This window comes from Mastigoproctus giganteus, chromosome 11 (assembly GCF_048544385.1).
Source record: "Mastigoproctus giganteus isolate SK-2022 chromosome 11, ASM4854438v1, whole genome shotgun sequence".
Taxonomy (NCBI): Eukaryota; Metazoa; Arthropoda; class Arachnida; order Uropygi; family Thelyphonidae; genus Mastigoproctus; species Mastigoproctus giganteus.
In genome coordinates this window covers 91,796,655-91,822,738 of record NC_143585.1, presented here as the reverse complement: position 1 = coordinate 91,822,738, position 26,084 = coordinate 91,796,655, and the positions used below count along the sequence as shown (strand labels likewise).

The window sequence follows — 26,084 nt, the reverse complement described above, 5'->3', positions numbered from 1 at the left end:
ATATATAGTGTAAAACTCCTGGCCATGTCGCTGTGATGAGAATCATTGTTTCTAGTACATGTACCGTACTTAGCAGCAATAAAGACGTTTATTTTTTTTCTTGTATTGCAGTGTAGCTCACCCTTGAAGTCTGTCCGTGTATATACTGTATGTATACAGTGGCGGACAAAAAAACTGCACCACCTAAAAAAAAAGTAACATTCATAGGGAAACGTATAAGATATTGTTTGATTACAGTCATTTTGTTTGTCGCAAAGCAACGGTATTGCGTCAGATAACGCTTCTATTGCATCAGACAGTAAATGCAAGGTATTGCATCAGTAGTTTCTATAAATACGGCGTTGAAGGGTATACACGCTCATTAGTATCCTGAAAACGCAGGCAGTATGCACCACTTCCATAAGTGCAATATGGCTATTTAGGCCATATTGCAACAACAACAATTAGTATCCTGTTTTAAAGAGGTGTAAGCAAGGCTCCATATGTTCCGCTGACACCAAGAAAAATAAGTGTAGCTGTTGCTCTGTCCCAGGAAGGGCTTTCTACGCGTGCTATCGCTGATAAAAATAGACTGTCACCAGTCAACAGTATCCCGGGTGCTGAAATTAAAGCCTGAAACCAGTGATGTGAAAAGAAGACCTGGTTCAGGTCGATATTTAAAACAGCTATGCCTTCGTAATCGCCATGCTAGTGCTCCTGATTAAAAACTGGACTTTTAGATGGCCTATGGTGTTGAAATAAGTGCACGAACTATCCAAAGACGGCTTTCGGAATGAGTTCTACATGCCTATCGGTCCAAGAAGAAGCCTTTGTTGACCCAACAAATAAGGAAGAAGCCACTTGCTTGGGCTAAAACGCAAGTTTCATGGACAAAAGAGCAATGGCACACCGTCATCTTTTCTGACGAATCGAAATTCAACCTGCTTTGCTCGGTGTAAAGCGATATGTCAGAAGACGAAAATCAGAGACATACCATCCTGACTGCATAACACACCGACTGAAAAGTTCCCCGCGAGTAGGTCAGATGGTCTGGGGATGCATAACAAGCAAAGAGGTGGCGCGAATTATTTTTTTAACGGAACGGTGAATGCAGAAACCTACACTGCTATCTTGGAGCAGTGCCTGAAACCCGTTATTAGGGATCACCACACAGACGTCCAAAACTGCATTTTTAAACAGCATTAGCATTAGCAGAGGCATTTGATGCAAGAAAGCAAGCTTATGCAGCATCAGGCAAAAAAAAAAAAAAAAAAAAAACAACACTTCCACTTCACCCCTCTGTTCGTTCAAAATACCTGTCCAGCTGAGCCTTAAACTTATTTAGGCTATCAACGTCCACGACAAGGGATGGAAGTCTATTCCACCAACCAACCACTCGCTGGCTAAAGGCAAATTTCCGCACGTCTATCCTACATCTGTCTTTCCTCACTTTGAATTTATGCCCTCTCAGGTGATTATTCTGAGCGAGAGGAAGAATCCCATCAGCATTGAGCATGCTCAAACCATTCAATGCTTTATACACCTCTATCAGATCATCTCGCTGGTGCCTAGTCTCCAGACACTGTAATTTGCAAAACTTAAGCCATTCTTCGTAAGAGCACCCCTTTGTTCCATTCACTAATCTTGTTGCCCTTCTCTGTACTCGTTCCAGCAGCTCTACATCCTTCTTGAAATGAGGCCTCCAGACCTGTATACAGTACTCTAGGTGTGGCCTGACCATTGCCTTATACAGGGGAATAATCACCTCCTTATCCCTGCTAGAAAAATTCCTATATATCATTGACAATACACCATGAGCTACTCTTGCAGCCCGTCTGCACTGCTCAGAGAACTTCATATTTGCCTGCACAACCACCCCCAGGTCCCTTTCATTCTCTACCACTGTCAGTTTAGTACCACAGAGTTGATACGTTGCTCTGGGGTTGCTGTTTCCCATGTGTAGTACTTTACATTTGTCAATGTTAAACTTCATTTGCCACCTCTCAGCCCATCTGCTCAACCTTTCCAGATCCTGTTGCAGCAGCATAGTGTCAGTAGTGTCCCTGACAACCCTGCCTACCTTTGTATCGTCTGCAAACTTCGACATTAAGCTTGATATACCATCATCAATATCATTTATGAATACAGAAAACAATAATGGACCCAACACTGAGCCCTGAGGGACTCCACTAATAACATTAGTCCACGATGAGCAGTGTCCATTGATTACCACTCTCTGTCTTCTCCCCCTCAGCCACCCCTTTATTCACAGCAGCAATTTGCCTCCAATGTCACACTGCTCCAATTTGTGCAGCAGTATTCCATGTGCAACAGTATCAAAAGCCTTTCTAAGATCCAAGTATATAATATCAAAGTTATTCCCTATATCCAGTTCCTTTGTGACTGCATCATAGTATCCAATCAAATTGGTCAGGCAAGACTTCCCCTTAACAAAACCATGCTGTGTCCGAGCTATAACTGAAGTCCTGTCTAAATGATCCTGCAGTGCCTCTTTAACTAGTGCCTCCATTAATTTTCCTGGAACAGAAGTTAAACTCACAGGTCTATAATTGCTTGTGTCAGCCTTTGATCATCCTTTGTGAATTGGGGTCACATTTGCACATCTCCAGTGTGCGGGTACCTCCCCTGAGTCCAAGGAAGCTCTCATAATTATGGCTAAGGGTTTACTTACTTCCTCTGCTGCCTCCTTTAATATAACTGGATAGATCCCATCCACCCCAGGTGCCTTTCTTGTGTTTATCTTCAACAGTTTTTCCTCCACTTTATTCTCAGTTATTACAAGATTCTCTAGCTTACTGCTAGAGTTGAATACACCCCTGGCTTTCCCCTCGCTAAATAACTCCTCATGTGTGAATGTCGATGCAAAATATTCATTTAGTTTGTCAGCTACCTGAGCAGGATCATCAACAGTTGACCCATCGATATCAAGTGGACCAATCTAATTCATCCCCTTCCTTCTAGAGTTTACATAAGTAAAGAACTCTTTGCTGTTTTTCTTTGCATCCCTTGCCAAAGATTTCTCGTAATCTGCCTTCGCCTGCCTAACCTCCTTTGTAACTTGGTTACAGATCAACTTGTATCTATCATAGGCTTCGGTGTCATGTGTTAATTTGTATGTATCCCATGCATGTTTCTTCTCTGCCACATGCCTCATCAGTTCATCTGACATCCATTTAGGCCTAAACCTTGAACAATATTCCTTAGTTGGTATGTAAAGCCTAGTAGCTTCCAAGATAAGTTCTTTGAATGCTTCCCATTTTGCATTTGCTGTTGGTAACATCATCAGTTGGTCCCACTGTATAGAATTTAAATACTGTCTCAGTCCATCGTAGTCGCCTTTACGAAAGCAATAACCCTTCCCTTTATCCCTAATGGTAGTTACCTCTTTGAGTAAATCCCACTTCAGCACACTGTGATCACTGCCACTTAGTGGTTCATTTATCTGCAGATTCTTAATGCATGAAGAGTCACTGCTGATAATCAAATCAAGAGTATTCCTCCCTCTAGTTGCCTCCCGAACATGCTGATGTAGAAAACAATCATCCAATAAATCCACAAAAGCCTTGCTAGTGAGTGAGTGACCAGCCCCCAAACTCCAGTCAATATCTGTGAAATTAAAATCTCCCATTATAAGACTCTCTGATTTACTGGCCCACTCTATTTCCCTGTACAGTTTCTTATTATACTCATCAGAGTCATTAGGCCTATAGCACACTCCTACTCTCAATTTTGATCTCCCAATGCTTATGTCACACCAAACTGACTCGACACTGCACTGTCCAGCGATGTCCACTGGCTTCACTTCCTTGGATTTTATGTATTTCTTAACTAATAGCATAACCCCTCCTCCCTTCCTATCCAGTCTATCCTTTCTGTAGACGTTGTACACCCCAAATTCCAGTTCTGCATTCCTTATATCTGTGTGACACCAAGTCTCTGATATCCCAACAATATCTGCCTTTGATGTTTTGAGCAATACCTCAAATTCATCAAATTTATTTACTAAACTCCTAGCATTGGTGTACACGCAAGTATACATGCACCTATTTCTATTCTTAGCTACCCTAACAGAACCCATGTGTTTACTTGTACCGCAATGACTCCCAGCAGTCTCTGAAATATCCTGAATCTTGTTTTTCAGGCTTCTGCTCATTCCAATAGAAGCGGTGCACGAATCTCTTTCACCTCTGCCAGTGGCTACTGTTAATCTATTCATCTTTGTATCCCCCCAACTAGCAGTTTTCCGACCCACCTAACACTGCTTCGATAGCATCAGCAAATATCCTTGCACCCTTTCTATTTAAGTGTATCCCATCCCTGTAGAAGCAATCTCTGCTGTTAAAAAGTACAGTCCAGGCTGAAAAAAATTCTACCCCTTGAACCTTGCACAGTCTTCCCAGGGCCGAATTGATCGACAAGGCTCTCATCATATACTCCCTCCTATCGTGTCTGGGCAGAATTGCAGACACTTTCAAATTCAACCCTATTTCACGGCTTTTTTTCAACAGCGACCTGTACTTGTTAAGCACTTCTGGCGGTCTCCTACTCTTGATATCATTAGTGCCAACGTGTACAACTATATCACCTTTTGTGCCGTTAAAAGATGATATCTGCTCTACAACGTCATCAACCTTTGCCCCTGGCAGACATATCCTGGTCCTGTTCCACCTATCCTTTTTACAAAGCATGTTCCCCGTTTCCCTGACAATAGAGTCACCAACAACTACTAGTTCCTTTGAGACCAGCGCATTCTGCCTTGGGGGTTGCCGCTGTGTTTCACGATGACCAAGTGCAAGCTCTGGCGTTGATGTGGGCAGCTGAGAGCTTGATGGGCCCCTCAATTTAGTTCCTTCGAGGGCATCCACCCTGTCCTTCAAGTTCTCATATAGGCCCATAAGAACGCTGAGTTGTTGCCTGATTTCGATACACTCCTTGCATCGCGCACACACAAAGACATCCCCCATGGCAATATCATGTCCCGTACCTGAATGCTCCACAAACATCATGCAAGCTGTGCATTTTAGGAGGCTGTGATTTAGAAGGCAACTACCCCCCTCAGTTCTCCTCTGAGCCACAGCACTTCCATTAGCTTGAGCCTTTTGTTATACTGCTCTGGTCTGAGTCATGATTACTTTTAATTTAAATAAAATTTCAATTTCAGTTTATAACCCTAACTTATCTCCCAACACAGTTATAATGGTATATATATTTTTTAGTGTCAAGTATTAACTATCTCCGAGTTCCCTTTATATAACTTCCGTATCAGTTATGTATTAATTAATTATGTTACGTTTGTAATCTAAGTCGGTATATGTATTTAGTTAAAGTGCAATTTAAATGCCAACGAAGTTCAACAAGTTTAATAGATTTTACCGATCGCTGAAAATATTATAACCTATACTATACTAACGCTATCTAGGTTCGATATATAACGATCGTATGACAAAGACAAAGGCGGGAATTTACGAACGGTAATCTATGGACACTTAAGTATTAATTAACTTTCAAATCTCGCTGTCTCGATTCAGAATAAATTAACGATCCTTACTAGGTCTATAAGCTACTTACACAAAATAATTTGATGTAAAAAATATTCAATAAGCGGCTAAATATGGCTAAAAAAACTTCTCGTTCAGCGGAGTTGTAACTTGTAACAAGTGGATTTGATACGCTTACCGATACTGTTATGCAATTACATGGCCGAGTAAAGAATAAATACACCAGATTAATCAGAAATATCACAAAATAATGCTATACTACTAAATTTAAATCAAAAGTTTTAGAAAAACAATAATTTCAAATCAATAAATAAGAAAAATCCACTTAGCGGCTTTGAACACGTCTGGGCCCTACTAGCCTCGTCAGCAGATCCAACATCTTGCCACACAGCAAAATTGGTAAGTTTTATGCTATTTAGATTTAATGACGAGTTTGTCTTCTTGTCTCACAAGGCTTAAAACATACTTACACCAATGTTTTCCCTCGTTTTTCTCCCTTAAGGTGCAGTCATACCTCAGAAATGCTGGCATTACAGTGTTGGACTGGCCTGGCAACAGAGCAGATTTGAACCCTTTGAAAATTGCTGGTACATAATGTCGTCTAATTGTTCAGAAGCCAACGAGTAAGATTCAGCTGCAGAAGAGCATTGTAAGGGTATGGTACCACGAAATTGGGCAACCGTATATCCAAAAGTTGATTAGCTCTATGCCAGATCGTTGCAAGGCTGTAATTGCAGCCCGAGGAGGAACAACTAAATACTGAGGACGTATTTTGCTGATTTACAGTACATAATACTATTACGTTAACTTGCCATTTCAGTTTGTAAACGTAAATGCAATAAAATGTACGTTTCGTTGTCATAATTGCCATTTGCATGATTTTTCATATTTCCATTAATTACGTATTTTACACTTTGGGAAGATATTTATGGCAATTAGGTATATAGATGGAATCTTTTTATTGGATTTCATTCATAGAGATATATATCCCATCTAACAAATGCATTTCGAACATTTCTGCAACCCACAATGCAGCGCAAAACTCATTATTTGAAAAATTCACAAATGATGCAGTTTTTTTGTCCGCCACTGTAGATTCACAGAATATTCCAATTAAAAGGCACTGGGATCTGTCGCTTATTTCTTAGATTTAAGGTTTAAGCTATTTGTCATCTGAAACGTTTTTTGTCATACAGTATTTGAGCTGAAATTTTTAAGTTTGGTGTTAAAATCGGACTCGGTATTAATGTTTAGATTTTGAGATTTCTGTATTAAAATACTGACTAATCAATTACTTTTTTCTCAACGGAAAAGTTGACCTCCCATCCTCAGTCTAAAAACGTAATCGGCGTTGTTGAAACGAAAGTAAAACAATTTTATAAAAAAAAATGGATGTAGCCTGAGAAGGCGCGACACAGCTGCACTCCTACTACCATCAGTTCTACACAGCTAAACGATTGGGTTAAAAAGCAATTCATTTGGCAAAATTTAAATTTAGTGCGTAGGATAATACTTTAAACATAAAATAAGTAATATAGAACCTGACGCCTTTTAATTGAAATACCTTATATACGAGAAGTAGGGATTCTTAAAACATATCTGCGTAGTTTGAGTTACTCTTAATATTGCAAATTCGTAATCAAGGTGGTTTCTGCTTGGCGTTTGGCTTCCCCTTTGCTTTAACGCCCGGAGCGATTAACTCCCCCCCACCCCCCGATACTTCTCTGTATATAGAGACAAAAAAATATAAATTTTTAGGAATGATAATTCATAGCCATATCTTTCTCTCGCATTCGGACTCCCTTTGGATTCTGGCCCCACTACAATTGCAGAGGCATAGTTACGCTCCTGGTTGTATGTGTTTTTCAAAGACGAAAATGTACGGAATTTTTAATCGTTACTCTGCAAATCGATATGGGTAAATTTATTTTTACAATAAATATGTCATGACCCACGTGTAGTTAAGGAAATGTCTTTTCTATGTTTTACGTTTATTTGTGCAATGATTTCATCCGTGTATAATAAATTTCCTTCCTTATGCAGACATTTTTCTCAGCGATGCATAATGTCATCTTTCCTTGTTTAGAAAAGGAATAAGGAAATTTAGTACTGATTTCTTCCACGCTTATTTATTTTATTTCATTTTAAAATGGACATTTGCAATTTATATGAAATAAATTAAACTTTTCGAAACCAAGATAATATCTAATAATAATAAAATTCTTTATTCAAAAAATTCAAAATCTGATTAAGAGCAGTGATCGAATTGGAAAATATTAATATTTGCCAGCAAAAACAGGAACAGAAATCTTTTATGTCAAAAGTTTATCCAGCACACGCAAAGATTATACACTATTTCTCACACAGGTGTGGAATTTCAAGGTCAATACATATCACGAATGTTCTAGAATTTGTACTTGGACAATGATGTCGAAACATTTCTGGTAATATTATTGCTACATCACTCTCATGATAGATTCACTTCGACATAATGATTAATAAACTGTAAAATAAAATAAAACAAAACAGTACTGATTAATAATTTTTAATGACCACACTTAAAACCAGGTAAAATCGATGCATACATAAATTTTAAGTATCAGATCATTAAAAATATACAGCATACGAATACATCAGAAATAAGTTAAAACACATAATTAATGATTTACGCTATCTACTTTCATTAGTCTTATACATCTGAAATTTCATCTGACTTTAATGCAGTCATAAAAAATATATTTACAGGTGATGCTTATTTATTTTATTTTTGCAATTTAATAGCTAGCACGGATGAAGTATTAATATGAAGTAAATACTTGGCTTTTGAGGTCCTTTTAATTTAGCCTATGTGGTCTTTAATAGATAAGTTATTTATATCAATATATTAAATTTAGTTTTCTAATTAATAAAACTTCTTTCGACACGAGTACAACTGTGAAGGAGTTTAGCCAGAAAAAAACTACTGCATTTGCTCACCCAAAAATGTTAAATATTTGAATTGATCACTAATAACACCTGATATCCTATAGAAGAGTGTTTCTCGACACTTTTCCATGGGATATAATTTTTCTACCTCATTGTAATTGTTGACTCGACCTTTTCACCATTTTTGCAGATTCTTCCCCCATGAAATGATTTTAGGTTTTGCTTATATAGACTAAGAATATATACACCGGTCGCCGTAACCGAGTGGTCAGGCCCGTCACTGCTAAATACGATGCTGTTTCTTGTATTCTCTCTGCCTTGTGAACTCCTCTGACAGTGTGGTCGTACCGGAGTATAAACAGAAAAATTATTATTACATCAAATTGACTTCGCATTAGCAACACCTATCTAATACCATGTGGGGACCACTTTTGCCCATAACACAGCCCGTACTCGTCTTAGCATGGACTTCACAAGGTGCTACAGAGTGTATGTGGTAGTGCTACTCATGCGTTGCACAATGTGTCCACCTGATGTGCAAGTATTACGCCAGCTCATCAGGTGGATGGTGGCAGCATTCAATGTCCTTTATCAATAGATCCAAAACATGCTCAATTCGACTGAGATCAAGAATTGGACGGCCATGGGAGGACGGAGAATTTACTGTTATAGTTCTGAAATCAGTTAGGAACCTACCAGGCCTTGTGGCATGACACGTTGAATTGTTGACCGATACCAGAGTTATCTGGATATACTGTAGTCATGAAGGGATGCACTTGACGACGATTAAATGGTAGCATCCCCATCGAGCCATTGATTAATGGTGGTCAGAGGATCGAGGGCATGCTACGAAAACAGTCCCCAACCATAATACCACCGCCTTCAGCCTGCCAAACACCAACAGTACATTCAGTGCCATGGCGCCTCCTGTTGCTTTCTCCAAATGCGGATACGCCCATCAGCAAGTAGAGAGCTGGAAACGTAGAGAGGATTCATCAGACCAGGCGACAGATTTCTATATATTAGTAGTCTCCAGCGTTGCTGCTGACATGCCCATGCCAGGCGCTATGTCTTGTGTCTTGCAGTGAGCAGGATACTTGTGACGGTCGTCGAATGCCATAGATTACTTAACCATGTAGTCTTCCTATTCCTACATTGCACTGGGCTGTTAGCTGGATCACTATGCTGCATTGCTGTTGTGTTACGAGAGGAGACACACGACGCTCACCACGTGGTTGACAGTAATTATAAATGGCTGCCGCTCTCCATGGACTATCTTATGAGTGGGGCTGGTTATTGGACCGCTACTGAGCCAGTCACGGTAGACGCGTGATACCAGAAAATGGAGGCATAGGGACATTCATGTGTTCTTGTGGCGGACCCCAGGGTTTCCCCCATTAGCCACTATTGTACTTCTTGTGTTGAAGCTTACGCCAAAACCGGCCATTTGTATGTAGTGTTCTGGGTGTATAAATGTTATGATGTGTTCTGTTGTTGTTGTCGGCCGATACCTGGCTCTTAGCAGGTGGGAAGCGGCAACACCTGGTCACCACGTCCACCCCCATCCCTGCCACGAGGAGGCGGCCAGGATATATTATTAGCTCATGCTAGGTCAACCCAAGGCAAAGATCCAGGAAAACCCAATTAGAGACACGAGAAGAGAAAGACAGAAGGAGAAGTATGGGAACTGGAAGGGGAGGGAAAAGATAGTAGAGAGGGACCAGCAGAGGGATCCGCCTTGGAATTTGAAAATAATAGATATAAAGAAAAAATAAAGAAATAACAGGAGAAGTGGAACTCGCTTCTCCAACTATAGATTAACCTCCATAGCAAATCACAACCCAGATTCTGGGATCAACATCAATCACTATATAAAAGATATTTGCAGGCTTAAGACTCCTGAATTGTAAGAACACCAAAAACTAGACGGAGCAGTTGCTGCAGTGCAAATAGGGCAAAAACTCTCGTTATATTTGCATATATATAAAATTGACATCCAGGAGTGTTTTTGATAAACAGGTACAAATAAAGTAAAATCCAGGTAACAGTTTACTTAAGACAGTCCAGGAGTAGAATGAAGGCACAACCATGTTGGCTGCTATCGAGATACTGGTACCTGCACATCTTGCTACACAGTCATTCCATGTTCGAAGTTAAAGATTTCAACGCCGATCCATTCTTCCTCGCAGACACTCAAAAAAAAAAAAAAAAAAAAAAAAAAAAGATTGTATCATCCGTTCCCGACATTTGAGCCTTATTCAGCGTCACAGACAAGTCCATCCCTACACAAGAGGGGTGTTGCTGACGCAAAGACAACTCAGTGTAAATTGTAATAATAAAGTGAAATTACAATAAAATTTGAAAAGGCTTACTGAAAACTTAAATAACCAGGAAGTTGTTACAAAGTGACGGTAACGCGCAATGTTTTTCTTTCGTGATCGGCTTCCTCGGCTAAGATCTATTGTTGAACTATAATCTAAGATCTATTGTCTGAACTATTGTTGTGAATATTTTTAAAGTGTAACTATGCATGCAAAGGAGAAGGCGGGTTGTTGTTGTAGTAGGGTTTTAGGCGCATTAGCAACTTAGGTCATATTGAGTAGTCTGTAAATTGTCTGTGTGATCGATTTTGTTTGTCGGACGAAAAACCTGAGTTTCCGAAAGAAAAAACAACGCTACCCTGGACTGAGACCCACTAACTCAGCCACGTTGTGAAAAAAAGGCCCATAAAAATTCTTCATGTCATCAGCTACACACGAGGAAAGGGGGGGGGGTTCGGGATTAAAGTAGTTTTAACACAGTACCACGAATTAATGACCGGAGGAACAATTGTTGTGTCATTGGAACAATAGGCATTAAGGACGAGTTGCTACCCTGGATAAAGGGATGGTTAAGTTGTAGGAGAAAATGGACAGCAGTTATAAATGGCTGTCGTTCTTTATGGACTATCTTATGAGTGAGGTCTCGCAGGCAGGGGCGTCCACAGAAAATTTTTTCCAGGGGGGGGGGGGCAAAGCTTGGAGAGAAATAATTACATCAATAAATTTTTATTTAATTAATTTTTTTTTTCTCAAGTAGATTATAGAATACAGTATTGCATCAATATAAAAACACATACATAATTTATATAAATTTACAATATAAAGGAAACAAGAATTAATATATATATAGATAATAATAATTCAAATAATCACGTATCGTATAAGAATTGAATTCTCTGTCTATCGTTTGCAAACCTATTGATGACATTTTCAATAAATTTCTTTATTGTTTTTCTTCTAGTTTCTTCCTGTGCACACTAATCATACATAAACCTGATAAGCGAGTTGCTGAGAAAGTAGACCTTAACGATGTTTTCACACGTTTCAAGGTTCTGAAACTTCTTTCAATGGTACAAGTCGTAACAGGTAATGTCATACCAATAGTTATTGCCGAATGAATAGAAGGTAAATAGTCACAATGTTCAAAACTTCTGGTAAAGTTTGGGGAATATCAGTCGAAGGAAAATTTGTCCATTTTTCATACCACGTTGTTGCCTCTATTTCTAAATATTGTTAATTGTATTTTTCGCTTACTCTTTTGACGTTGTTTTGGAACTTTATTTTATCTATTTTTAGAATATTCTTGGGATAAACTGAAATACTGTAAATGCTATTTCGTTATCCGAGGAAAATCTTGATTTTAAGGATGAAATTAAAGAATCTAAGTATGGGATAAATATTGATTGCCGATAATAGTCTTCAGGTGTGATTCCAGGATAATTGCATCTGTATTTCTGTATGGAACATCGTCTAGGTATTTCTATTTTCATTGTTAATTTTTCAGCCATATCTAGTGAAAGTTTATAAATCTCTTCAAATTTTTCTTTAGATAATTTTCCCTACGAAATGCAAATATTTTAAGTAAGTCCTCAATATGTTGGTGAGCGGCTAGTAAATCTATATCTATGGCTTGTAATGTTTGGATTATTGGTTCGAGAATAGCAGTATATTTTGATATTATATTTAAACAAATAATAGACATTGAAGTACTACATGACGTTACTAAGTGATGCGCTTCTTGATGTGTTGATCCTGTCCAGTTCATAGAAATTTCTTCTAATTTATTGAAAATGAGTTAAATTCTTTGAAAAAACCGATATACTTTGATATTTCAAAGTCCATCTAGTTCTGAAAGTAAAGGAATTGTTGGCACGATGGCTCTTCATTTTGGACTTTCTCTAAAAAAATTTACTATAGATTTTATAATTCCTATTGTCTGGCGAACTTCTGGTACAACGTTTAGGTCATTCACAACTAGGTTTAATCTGTGAGAAGCACAATGTACGTAAGTGGCTTTTGGATATATATTTTTTATCTGGGCTTTAACACCAGCTTCCTTTCCTGCCATACTTGCACAGCCATCGTATCCTTGTCCAATTAATTTGTTCATGTCCAAACCATATTCAGTACATTTATTTAAAATAGCGGAACTAATACTTTTCGCATCCATATCATAGAGTTTTGTAAATCCTAAAAATTCTTCCCTTATATTTTTATTTTCGTCAACAAACCTAATGCCAAGTGAAAGCTGCTCTACCCCAGTAATATCTGCGGTTTCGTCAGCTAAGATTGAAAATCCAATAGATTTATTTGCAGCAGATACAATGCTTTCTCGTATTTCCATTTCACAAAATTCTATTAGTTGATGTTCAGTTCTTACAGAAGTGTACCGGGCATTTGCAGGAGCTTTCATCAAACGATCTTTTAAAATTAAGTCTCCCACTTCGATCCGAAATTGAAATAAATCATGTAAATTTCCAGAATCACTCCTTTTTCCCCGTAACGGCAAATCATGTGTGGCACAAAATACAATGGCTGATAAAATATAACCTAATTTAATTCTATTGGACTCTATAGTTTTTTGTATTGATTTATCAATTTGACAAATTATATTTTTTTCTGGATGTTTGTGTATTGTTATAAAAATCTGTGCATCAATGGCAGCTTCTTTGTGTCATTGAGATGACATGTGATTTCTGGCGGCTTGGTTAAATTCTTTATATTTTATAAATGGAGTTTTTATAAATGCGCCTTGACAGCCCCGATGTACTTTTGGTACAAACAAAACGCACCTTTTTGTAGTTTTGAATAACACAACCATGGTGAGTATTCCTCTAACCAAGCAAATCTAAACTGTCTCTTTCCAGAAGAATCTTTTTTGAAATCATAGTCCGTCCTTGTTGGGAACATAAGTATTAGAAAGGATTTAAAACTTTAAATTTAGTTGGTGTTATAGCAGAAACTCCAACGTAAGAACCAATATCATATTCTAATAAATTATTTGATGAAATTAACTCGACAGAGTCATTTTGAATTGATGTTCCAGGAATCGGATCAACTTGTGTATCCGAAGGCATACATTTTTCCTGCTCAATTTCTATTTTACACAAATAAGAAAATGTCTTTTTAGAATAAAACTATAAATACATTATTTTTATTTTACATCGATTTTGATGATCTTTAATTCTTGGAAAAAAAAGTATTCGGAATTAATACAGTTTTTAGCACAATTTCATATATAATTTGACATATTTAATTAAAAATCAACTAATTAATTAATTCCAAAACCATAAATTAAATTATTTCAGTTTAAAATTAAAAAAAAATCATAAAACTAACACGTAAAATAATATTAAATTACATACACTTACCTTTTAAAAATGTATTTTTCTTTTTAAATTAGTTTCACTATAAATTGACAATTCACACTTCATTCAGTGACTCACTAGATACAGAGGGCAAACGAACTGGTTGCTGTTCACAACAGTAATGAGCATTTTTTTCACAAATCAGAAAAAGATAAACCAAACACAGGAACACATGTTTTATTGCTGTAATAAACCAAAAACAGGAACACATGTTTTATTGCTGCAATAGATGAAACATGTGTTCTATGGTTACCCCGCAGAGGGCCGAAACCGGCCAACCCCTAATCAAATTTTAAGGCAGACAAAGCGTCCCATGGTTGACGGTGTAAGGTTACATATCTCAATCACTTTTATGATTATAATTTGTGGAATTTTTTACTCGATCCCAGGGCGAGGGGAGGGGGGGGGCAAGTGCCCCGTTTTCCTCTCTCTGCGGACGCCCATGCTCGCAGGGTCTAGTTCTTGATCCCTTAACGTTTCTAATATTTATTAATCATATTGATGTAGGTACTTTAAAGTTTAATATCTAAGTTTCATAATAATACAAAGGTGGGGGGAGTAGTTAATGAGAATAGTTAGGGTATGCTACTTCAACAAGACTAAAATTATTTGGATGAGCTGAGAAATGGCAGCTGAGGTTTAACAGCGGAAAATAAATTTTCTGTTTATACTCCGGCACGACAACCAAGTCAGTAGAGTTTACAAAAAATCGCCAATACAAATATTTATCGTATTTAGTAGTCACGAGCTTGAACCCCGGTCACTCAAGGAACGCGTGCTATGCACTCTCGTTCCTGACCACTCGGCTACGTCAGTCCTGATGCAAGGCGCATCTGAGTAGAATAATGTTCCACTAAACTCAAAGTTGATGATAATGAAAAGGGCTTGGGAGTAACTATATAAAATCTGATATTTTACTTTATTAGTACCGTCATACACGAGAGCAAAGTCAAAGATATGAAGTTTTCCGAACAGCGTAGACTGGCTACTAGGACGTTCCACGCTATTCTGTCAATGATATACTGTATAAGAACTTTGCCAGTAGAAATAAAGAGATGATTATTCCATTACATAAAAGAACGGTTAGGGCGCATCTTGAATATTGAACACAGGCTTTTACGACACTTCTTGGAAAGACTACAGGGAAAAGCAACGAAATTAGTTACGTGCACAAAGAGGGTATTCTTATCAAGGAGACGAGTTTTGTAAGCTGCACGCATTTGGAAACCAGGTATCTGTGGGATAATCTGATCGAGGTTTAAGGCGGCTTGAAAAGTCTGATTAAACTAAATGCCGAGGGAATTTTTACGCTTAGTTAAGCAGCATATATAAGGGAGCACAATTTAAATTGAAAGGGGATAATCTATAGGTTGAACGCCAGAAAATTGGCTGTTAGACGAAACTCCCACCTACTCTTGTGGAGGGTGGTTTTATCTAAATTTAAGGAGGGACTGGATAAATACTTAAAAGAAATACGTAAATGAAAGGAGGGAAGGTGATATTATATTAATAGCTCTTTTTATTTTTTAAATACGATTTACACGTATCTATTTTGTTGTGCTGTTTATACTTTTTGGTTGGTATTACATAAGCTTACTTCCCTGCATCATTTTGCTCATGCTAATACTACTACTACTACTACTACTAATAATAATAATGGGCGCGATCAGTCCAGTGGTTACAATGGCGAGTTTGAATCCCGAGGCGAAGGGAAAAAAATCGCTTCAGACCTACTTACCAAAGGTAAAGTGATAACTGTGGCAGTGCTGCCATCTGGTGTCGATCCGAACAACTACCACCTACCACTAATTGAAAAAAGCCAGAGCTAAACAGGTCCAGCTGGATGAAGATGAGAAGTAGAAATATTGAACATACTGTATCGACAGGTTCGAAAAGTCGGAGACAGTCTCCCAAGGAAGACAGCAGAGCAAGTTGTGCTGCCCCCCGCGTGGCTACCAAAATGAAGTGCTTCCTGCAGAACTGCCTAGTGACCACCCAGGGAGGAAGAAAAAAAAATGATGCATGAACACATTCATCGACATGAATACGGACCATCGTTACGAAGAAATTGATAGTTCCTGCAATCTCGGAAAAATCAAGCAGAAAGTGAGCGACCAGCTACAAAGAACAGGGAACACGGACACAAGCGAACGAGAATTGAAAGAGGAAAATGAGGTACAAGGACTACAACCCGGCGCAGCCGAAATGGAAAGTGGCATTGTATTTAGTGTCAGGCGTCACCGGTGGCTCCCACATCTGCGCGGTATGTACTCTGTGACCTGCGGCCAAGCAGCCAGAGACACAACAAGGCCCCTAGTGGGATGTTAGGTTGCCCGCCACCATCACTGGGGGAGATGAACCAGGCTGCCCATCATACTCTGCCTGGTCTCCGCCAGGGTCGCCTAAGCTTTCTGGATGGAGACTAAGTAAAAAAAAGCCAAAATGGAAAGAGATGAGGTTGCGATATTCATAATAGAAGAAGAGTGGAGAAAGACCCTGAAGAATTCTAAGGAATGAACTCCACAAAGACGCACGCCATACCGCAGTAGAGACACAATGTAATTGTAACCAGTCGTGTTTTTTAACGAAATTGTCTTATAATTAACTTGTACTGATATCTTGTACTGTATTAAGAAAATTAGATGTGTTAGGGAATTAAAAAAAAAAAAAAAATATATATATATATATATATATATATATATACAGGGTGATTCACTACCAGTGCGACAAACTTGCAGGAGGTGTAGGGAGCACAAAAACGAATCGGAATCACATAGCATTGCAGGGTCCGAAATGCCTTCGTCATGCAGTAGAGGACGTTGAACGGGAGGTCGCATGAAAAGTGATCCCGCTGGAAGTCAGCATTTGCGAACCGTTTCTGTTGAAGAAACCAAGTAGCAAAAGTCCTCCGGAGTGGATAATCCGCAGGCTCCAATGATTGGACGCGTTGCAGATGGTATGAACTCATTTGGTTTGTTGACAGTATCCTCCATACAGTGGATTGGGAAATACCCAGTCGTTGGCCTATCGCTCGAGTACTCATACTCGGATTACCTTCTGCAAGACGTAGGACATTCTCCTCATTGTCTGGCGTCCTCGTCGTTCGCTCTCGATTCATGGTACCTCTCGCGAAGCAACCAGTCTCACGTAACCTTCTGTGCACACGTGCGAAAATCGTACGATGAGGAGCACGCCTGTGCGGGAAACGTTCCTGGTACAAGTGCAGAGCGGCGCACCCGTTACAGTCCGCAGCTCCATACGCGAGGTGCATGTCGGCCAGTTCAACGTTTGAATACTCGTCCATCCTACTGCCTTGGGAACCGGTTCGCAAATGCTGACTTCCAGCGGGATCGCTGTTCGCGCGACCTCCCATTCAACGTCCTCTACCGCATGACGAAGGCATTTCGGACCCTGCAATGCTATGTGATTCCGAATTGTCTTTGTGCCCCCTACACCTCCTGCAAGTTTGTCGCACTGGTAGGGAATCACCCTGTATTTGAAATCAGCACGCAAAAGTGATTTAGAAAAAGTAGGCTTTTTTTTTTAATCGTTTTATGATGTGAGCAATACACGAAGGAACCGGTTTTTTTTTTTAATCGTATGATGTGAGCAATACACGAAGGAACCAGTTTTTTTCCTGCTTCGTGTATCCTGGCCGTGAGATCCAACCGGATAGTGCGGCACCATCGTGATATCCAAGCCCGAGGCGGGATTCGAACCCACGACCTTTGGGTTGCCAGGCAAGCACTTTAACCACCCAGCTAGCCCGGTCGGCAGAAAAAGTAGTATGTTTACATCTTTGATGAAAAAAAAAAAAAAAAAAGTTTTATTTTCTTTACCAGTGTAATTGCCAATCTGCTGTCACCATATTGTGTATCGCATCAGTGTATTCGCGCAAATCAGCAGCTGGTAGTTGCCCATTGAGAGGGTCATCTTCGATGCTCGCTCTCTCTCTCTCTCTCTCTCTCCTCTCGATTGAATTCAGCTGGCTATTTTTTCGCCATGTATGTAACGGAGCATATGTACATTAAATAAAAAAAAAATAAAAAAAACAGAAGAAGCTTTCATACAGATATCATCATAGATTTCTTTCAGCATTAAATCCTTCTTCTACAGATATAACGACCAGGCGCCTCCGTAGCCAGGTGGGAAGGAGCAACAGTGCGTAGCACACGCTTCTTGATTAGACCGGGGTTCGAGCCCGTCACCACCAAATACGGAGGATGCGGAAAGATCAGGGAATGACCACCGCATATTCCCGGAGCAATATGGCCTTAGTTGCTAATGCTCCTAAAAAAAAAAAAAAAAAAAAAAAAATATTACGACCGCTCGATGTTAAAATTTGCTATTGTCTAGAAAAAGAAACTACACTAAGTTCAACGGACTCTCGAGCAAAATACAATTAAGTTGTGAACTTATATTTTTGCTATACAAACGACCAAATAACTAAACGAGTAATATTCACAATTTTATTGTTATTATTTCTATATGCGGCTACGAACTTCTCAATATTTCCCCTCGTACAAGCCCTATGATGATGCAACAGCAAAATGACAATCCGTAAGCCAAGACAATCCCTATTCATCAATAATTAAGAAGTCCCTATAAAACCCGACAATGGAACATTGTATGGTCTGTATCCCACAAAGACCAAATTGCTGGACTGTACTCTTCCCCTCACTTTTAGCAGTCAAACTACCCCATCCACCAAAGTGGCGGACCTGGCAGCAGAAGCGCGCCAGGAGTGTGCAGCGCCTGTGTGCAAAAATTTATACGGCGCCCCATTAATTTAAAAACATCAGAAAATAATATTCTAAAATTTAACATAATTTCTCTCTAAATGAACCCAAAATTATCGCTATTAATTTTATTAAAGTTATTAATTATCAACAGTTTTAATTTTTAGATTGATAATGTCATGAAATAAGGCGCCATCGAATTATTTTTTAAATACTGTACTGTACTTTGCAAAGAATTTTACCTTTGGCCTCCTGACGCCTGTGTGCGTTGCACACGTGGACAGCGCGCCCCTGCCTGACAGTATGGCTGTAGTTTCTCCACTGTGTGCTTGTACGGTGCCCATCATTTGTGGACTCTTGAACAAGAAAAAGCCCTAAGGTTTTAAGATGCACCATGTTCAAGTCTGGCGTTTGAATTTGGGTTTGGAGAACACAAAGACAGAATGCTCTGCGGTTAGCATAGCTACTATGATCGCTGTCCTTCCACACAGTGTGGAAATGCGTTCGAATACTATCTAGATTAGAGGAACGTTTATTGGCTTTTATTATGACATGGCCGAATCAGCAGCCTCTGCGAAGGTGGCATGATTTTATCTCCCGGAAACTCTGATTTTTCGTCCAATAAAGAAGAAAATCGATCCAAGAACAAGCGCAAATACAGGCACAATATACTGATGCTGGATAGCTCAATCGTTTAATCTAATCTACAAGGATAGCGCTACCTACCCCAATATATCATCTCGATAACGAAGTTTGGAGAATGTATTGATTCTCGTGAATCGGACTGGAACCAGTGGTCGTTGGTCGTGCCGAAAATCCTCAATGTCATATAATATATTAACATTTTGGACATCTCCGTAATACCCATACATTTTGTACATCTCCGTAATACCCATACATTTTGGACATCTCCGTAATACCCATTACTTTAAATCGTTCATGGATTCCGTTACTGAATCTTTAATGTTTCAGCAATCTCGTTTCCATAAAGCCTGATTGTGCACACCTGATTCCAGTTAAGCAAAGTTTTTTTTTTTATTAATTGGGCTAGCCTGGTCGTCTTAGAGTCTTAATTTGAATCAACGCAAAACACCTTTAACACCTTTAGGGCAAGCTGGAATGATGGGTTAGGCTAAACCAGTACAGCTTCGACTGTTGCTATTACGACTACACTGAAGTAGGAATGGAACCAAATTGCAGCTGGCTACTTAAGTGATGTAGTCGAAAGTCATCCAAGAAGAATAAGAACCAGTGCAGTCGTTCTAGTCAAATTAACAACAAATTAGTTGACGAGTTAATGAAATTAAAAATAAAGAAATTAATGGATTATGGACTCACTCGTTAATTTATTTAATAAAAATATCATTTCTGCTTTATTATTATATTTTAACAGTTTATTTATTGCCTGTCTGAGTGCAAACGCATTTTGAAATATTATCTCTTCTGACTATCTCGACCGTTCAAAAAAAATCTATCTTTGACTTGGAATATGTAAATATTTTTCTACTTGCATATTCTTTTATGTAAACATTCGCAAAATAGAATAAGAAACAGTAAATGAATTTGGTCCGCGGCGACATGCATCCAGCGATGCTCTCTCGTGTACCAAATTATTTCTTGTTTTGTATGAAATTAAACGATAATACTGTGGTACCTGTATTATGAAAAATTGTGGCTTAAAACTGTTAAACAAGGCAATGACTGAGAAGACCACAAATTCCAGACATTTCCAACAATAAGTGTAGTAGCAGTGACAATACTGGAAATTATTAAAAGAAGCTAAAAAAGGGAAAAAAAAAAAAAAATCCTTGTAATTTCAAGTACCAAAACGATGTGTTGATATAAATTTAAGTCTTTCTTGGTAAGAGCAACTCTTTGTTCCCTTCTCTATACTCGTTCTAGCAACTCTACATCCTTCCTAAAATGAGGCCTCTAGACCTGCATGCAGTACTCAAAGTGTAGCCTTATACAAACGGATAATCCCCTCCTTATCCCTGATAGCAAAATTCCTGTATATCATTGACAATACCCCATGACCTGCTCTGGCAGCCTGTCTGCACTGTCAGAAAACTTCATATCGGACTGCACAATTACCCCCGGGTCTTTTTCATTCTCCACCATCCTGAGTGTAGTGCCACACAGTTGTACATTTCTCTGGGGTTACTGCTACCCACATGCAGTACTTTGCATTTGTCAATATATGCAGTACTTGGTACATTTCTCTGGGGTTACTGCTACCCATATGCAGTACTTTGCATTTGTCAATGTTAAACTTCAGTTGTTACTTCTCAGCCCATCTGTCCAACTTTTCTATATCCTGTTGTAGTAGTAAAATGTCATTAACAACCTGGCCAACCTTTATATCATCATCCGCAAACTTGGACATTAAGCCTGATATATCTTCACCAATATCATTGATAAATATACAAAATAACAATGGACCCAACACCGAACTCTGGGGGACTCCACTAATAACATTGGTCCACGAAGGACAGTGTCCATTGATTACCACTCTCTGTCTTCTCCCACTCAACTGCCCTTTTATCCATTGTAGGAACTTGCCCTTAATACCAAACTGCTCCAATTTGTACAGTAGTCTTCCGAGTGCAACAGCATTAAAAGCTTTCTTGAATTCTTAACGTAATTGTGAGTAAATTTTAATTTCGTTGTAAATGCAGAAATCCTATATTTAGATTTTAGCTACACGAAATTAGGATTAGAACTGTTTTGAGGAGGCCCTCTATAACAGTGGCGAAACTATCATACCCCAGGTTTTGGGGATTGCTGTTGCATTGATATTGCTGTTCAAGGACACAGGGAGATCCGTTCGAGAATCAGGGGGGGGGGAACAGAATTTGTAGTTTCGCCTCTGTATTTATCTGTTGATCATCTCCACTGTGACGTATCTTCAAAAAATTCTAGACTCCCACCTGTTATTTCAAGCGTTATATTTATATTCATTTTATTTTTATATTATATTCATTCCAACAACTTAAAAAAAGTTGTTGGAACAAATATCAAAACTAAATTTTATAAAAAACAAAGCTTGATTTTCAAAATATATGAATGATTTTCTAGTGTACACTCAAAAAACTAAACTATTGAAACTTTCTTAAAAATTTCTGTAAAGAAAATGAACTGCATATGTTAAATACAATGCAGTTTCACATTGTATCGTGTTAAAGATATATCTTACGAACAAAACTCGGTGTTTTAAGTGAAAAAAAAACAACAATTTTTATGTGATAATTGCAAAGTTCATTAAGTATTCTCAGTGCTCAGGCAGGATTGGGAATAATTTGGTTGACTTAGATTGCCCAAATATATAAATAAATTCCCGCCCCTCATCCCCTATGCTGGGAACCGAGGGTATAGATTCCCATAATTCTCCCTATCCTCCCTTAAATGGACTCGGGGGAATCGAAATGTGTTTTGAACTCTGATTTTTTTTGATTTTTTTTTTTTTTTTAACGTAGCGATGAAAAAACATACACTTCGAAGATATTTTTTACACACACACAGAAAATAAAATTCAGGGCTATTTTATATTTTGATTTAACCATCGCCCATTCAATGTCACAGAATTCCCCCAATACATTAAACTCCATTTAATATATGTAGTCTCTAATTCCATCATAGTAACGCGTGGAAGGAATGGATAGCGTCTGAAAACAGCCCATTGTTTTCGTGAAAAACACTGAATTTTTTTTTTTTTTTTTTTTTTGGCATTCGTTTCTTTTTTCGTGATATAGTTAGTCTTTGGCTGGTGACTGTATTAGCCCTTATTCAATCACTTTATGGGTACATTTTATCTTTTTATCTAAGGTTTACAATTCGTAAGTACTTTATGGCTACATTTCATATTTTTATATAAGGGTCGGAATTCATAACAACTTTACGGCTGGCTACATGTTATCTTTTAACATAAGGTTTACAATTCATAATTACTTTAAAATAAATTTTCTTACACTCATATCAATAAGAATATACAGCATTCTCCCGCAAAATTGATGGGGGCCTTCTTAGAAAAAAAAAAAAAAAATTCTCTCCATTATAATTACCAATTTTTCTAAAAAGAATTTAATTTTTGTTGCAACTTTAATATTTAAAGTTTTTTAAATTTAATTATTAATAATTAAATACGAAAATGTAATGGCTAGTACATGATACTTAATACAGTATTATTCTTATTATATGGTAATAATAACATTGTTATATTGAGAAAGATACATAAATCATCATAAAGAATGCAATACTGAAAAAAAGAACATTATTAAAAACGGACATTTTCAAAAGTCAACGTGAAACGATATTTTGTGACACGCTAGTTTTAAACGTGAGGACATGCATAAGACTTAGGGTTGTCTGCATGGCTGCAATGCGAAGGAATGAACAAAGCAGGGCACTCCTGATTTTAGTGGAATATACTATATTTTATATTTCAGTACAATTACATACATTTTTAAGATGCTTTATTTTCCTATGATATTTATGAAATTCTGTGTTCAGGAACCCTCGTCCTCGTGGGTAACACAGTTGGTAGAATCGCCATCTTCCCCACACTGGGTGGATAAGATCTGAGTTCGAATCCTGTCAATGACGCGAGGAACTTTTATGGGTAGTTTTCACAACATGGCTGAGTTAGTCGGTCTCAGGCGAAGGTAGCATGATTTTTTCTACCGGAAACTCGGGTTGATTGTCCAGCAAACAGCACATCGACCACAGAACACGTGCAATTTACAGAACATTTTATATACGGCGCAATACGGCCTAAGTTGCTGATGCGCCTGAAACCGTACAGCAAGCAAGCAACCAACCGAAACCCCTCGCAATGCGAGATCTGTGGACCTATCGCTGCACGATTGCTCAGTGGTTGGTTTTTCTATCCCTACTGGAAAATATCTATGGTTCGTTTCCGTCTCAAACTGCACGAGTCCGCTCTCTCTCTCCTACTTAGAACTATAATTAGCCGGTCTTAGGTGGGGGTGTAAGGCTTTCCTCAGATTTTTGTTCTCACATTCATGCAAAGCGTAGTAGAATACATGATTTACTGCAGATAAACTGATACCTCATGTCCTTAGTTGTTTCGGCGTTCAAGTTAAACAAGTAAAAAAGAAAATGCAATGAAGTAAAATAACTATGCTCTCTAAAAGAAAAATGAAATAAAGACTTTAAAAATATCGGTGAAACACCTGGTGCAACTTGAATTAACTACACTCCCGAAAGGGAGTGGCGTTACGATTACGAAGTTTCTCATGTACCGCACATCTTGCAATTATTTTAAACACCTCTTGAAGGCTGTACTACTTTATTATTTTAGCTCATGATGTTGCCAAACAGGTTCTATGATGTGGTGAAAACAGCTGGACTTTGTCCCCAGGCTTGGTTCTCTTATATTTCACATAACCTTGACCTCTCTGCGAAGACAGCAAGGAAATGAAATGTTGCCGTTCGTCAACAGGTAGGAAGGGCACACCTAGGTCGCTGAACTTCAGTTCCGCTAGTATGTACACTACAGTACGGTATATGCCATATTCCTTGCATTAGTTCATCCATTCGTTGGCTTCCTGGCTGACTACCTTTGTTCTGGTAATTCGTTGCGCTTAAGGTATAATGCCTAGGATTTTTATAAATCTTATTTACATCGAACAAAACTAAATACTCTCTTTAATAATTTATTTACTTATATTACTGTTTCATTTTTTCTTCCAGTTACTTTGAAACACCTGTGAAAATTAAGGAACATAAAGTTTTATTTTAATAATTTGCTCTTAATTTTTCAATGCCAAAGGTTTTATTCATTCAAAAAAAGAAAACAAAGTACGAGGGTAATTCAAAAAATAAGTTAAACTTGACCATTGTAGCCCAAGAGATATTTATTGAGGTACGTAAGATTATGCAATAGAAAGTACATACCTTGCACTACTTTGCTACATAGTCACCGAGTTGGTGTAAGCATTACTCGGAACGTGTGACTAAACGTTCCATTCCCTGATGATAGAAATCTACTCCTTGGTCATTCAGCCACCGTCGAACTACTGTTTGCACCTGCTCATCGTTTGCAAATCGTTGTCCCCCTAGATGTTCTTTCAGCTTGTCGAAGATGTGATAGTCACAAGGCGAAAGATCGGGCCTGTACGGCGGATGTTGCCATACCTCCCATCAAAAACTTTGGAGCAAGTGTCGTGTTGTGCGTGCATTGTGTGGTGTGGCGTGGCGTTGTCCTGAATGAAACATCTTTGCTTAACTTTCCAGGACTATTGTTTTTCATTGATGTTCGCAAAGACCGTAATGCTTGGCAGTATGAGGCAGCATTAATTGTTGTGCCTTTTGCCATAAATTCCGTGTAAACAACTCCTTCACAGTCGAAAAACACAGTGGCCATGATCTTTCCTGCTGATGGGGCAACTTTGAATTTCTTCCGCACAGGCGATGTTGTGTGTCTCCATTCCATAGACGCTCTCTTCGTTTCTGTGGCGAAATGGTGCACCCACGTTCCATTGCCAGTGATGATGCAGCGTAAGAAGTCATGGCCTTCCACAGAATAACGTTGAAGGAAGGCTAAAGAAGACAAAAAACGTTTACCTTTGTGTTCGTCTATCAGTGAACGAGGAATCCATTGTGCACACAATTTGCGATAGTCAAGATGTTCACGGACGGTGGAATGAACACTGCCTACCGAAATATCCAACTCCTTTGTCATTTCTGCGACTGTCAGTCTTCGATTATTGCGAATCATTTCACCAACCTGCATCACGTTGTCTGCAGTGGTCGACGTTGATGGCCTTCCTTTTCGATCAGCATCCTTCAATTCTGTGCGACCACTTTCAAACTGCTGGCACCACTTCACTATGGCTGGACGCGACACTGCATTTTCCCCATACATCGCCGTTACTTCACGATGAATCTCGGAACAATTCAGACGTTTCGCCCACAAAAATCGTACTGTTCCGCGTACTTCGAACTTGGAGTAAGATTCTAGCTGACGTGCCATTATGAACGCTTGCTTCTACACAACTGTTACCGCTACGTCAACGAAACTCACCTACCAGGGGCACACGATATGAATTCCATTCCGCACAGGCGCCACATTTGTTGAGCAATTATACCACAAGAGACGGCGGCAGGTGTAACTTATTTTTTGAATGCCCCTCGTATAATGCAATGCATGTTCACGTAACGGTGAATAAGTTGTTTGCCTGAATCCTCTCAAATTCTCTCAGAGATGCGGTC

The 26,084-nt window shown here is 38.7% G+C and overlaps 2 protein-coding genes across 2 annotated transcripts in view; both read right to left on the bottom strand.

Moving 5' to 3' along the window:
• The window catches only part of LOC150078257 (protein TRC8 homolog), a 169,123-nt gene that overhangs the window by 117,246 nt on the left and 25,793 nt on the right, over window positions 1–26,084 (bottom strand). The window lies entirely within an intron of this gene.
• Window positions 12,627–13,157, bottom strand: LOC150078258 (52 kDa repressor of the inhibitor of the protein kinase-like). Its single transcript, XM_090384515.1, has one exon. It carries the CDS (start codon window positions 13,155–13,157, stop codon window positions 12,627–12,629), a length of 531 nt encoding a protein of 176 aa, XP_090240641.1.

Excerpts from the sequence above, each read along its gene's own strand:
- LOC150078258 (XM_090384515.1), bottom strand. The coding sequence starts at position 13,157 with ATGAAAGCTCCTGCAAATGCCCGGTACACTTCTGTAAGAACTGAACAT.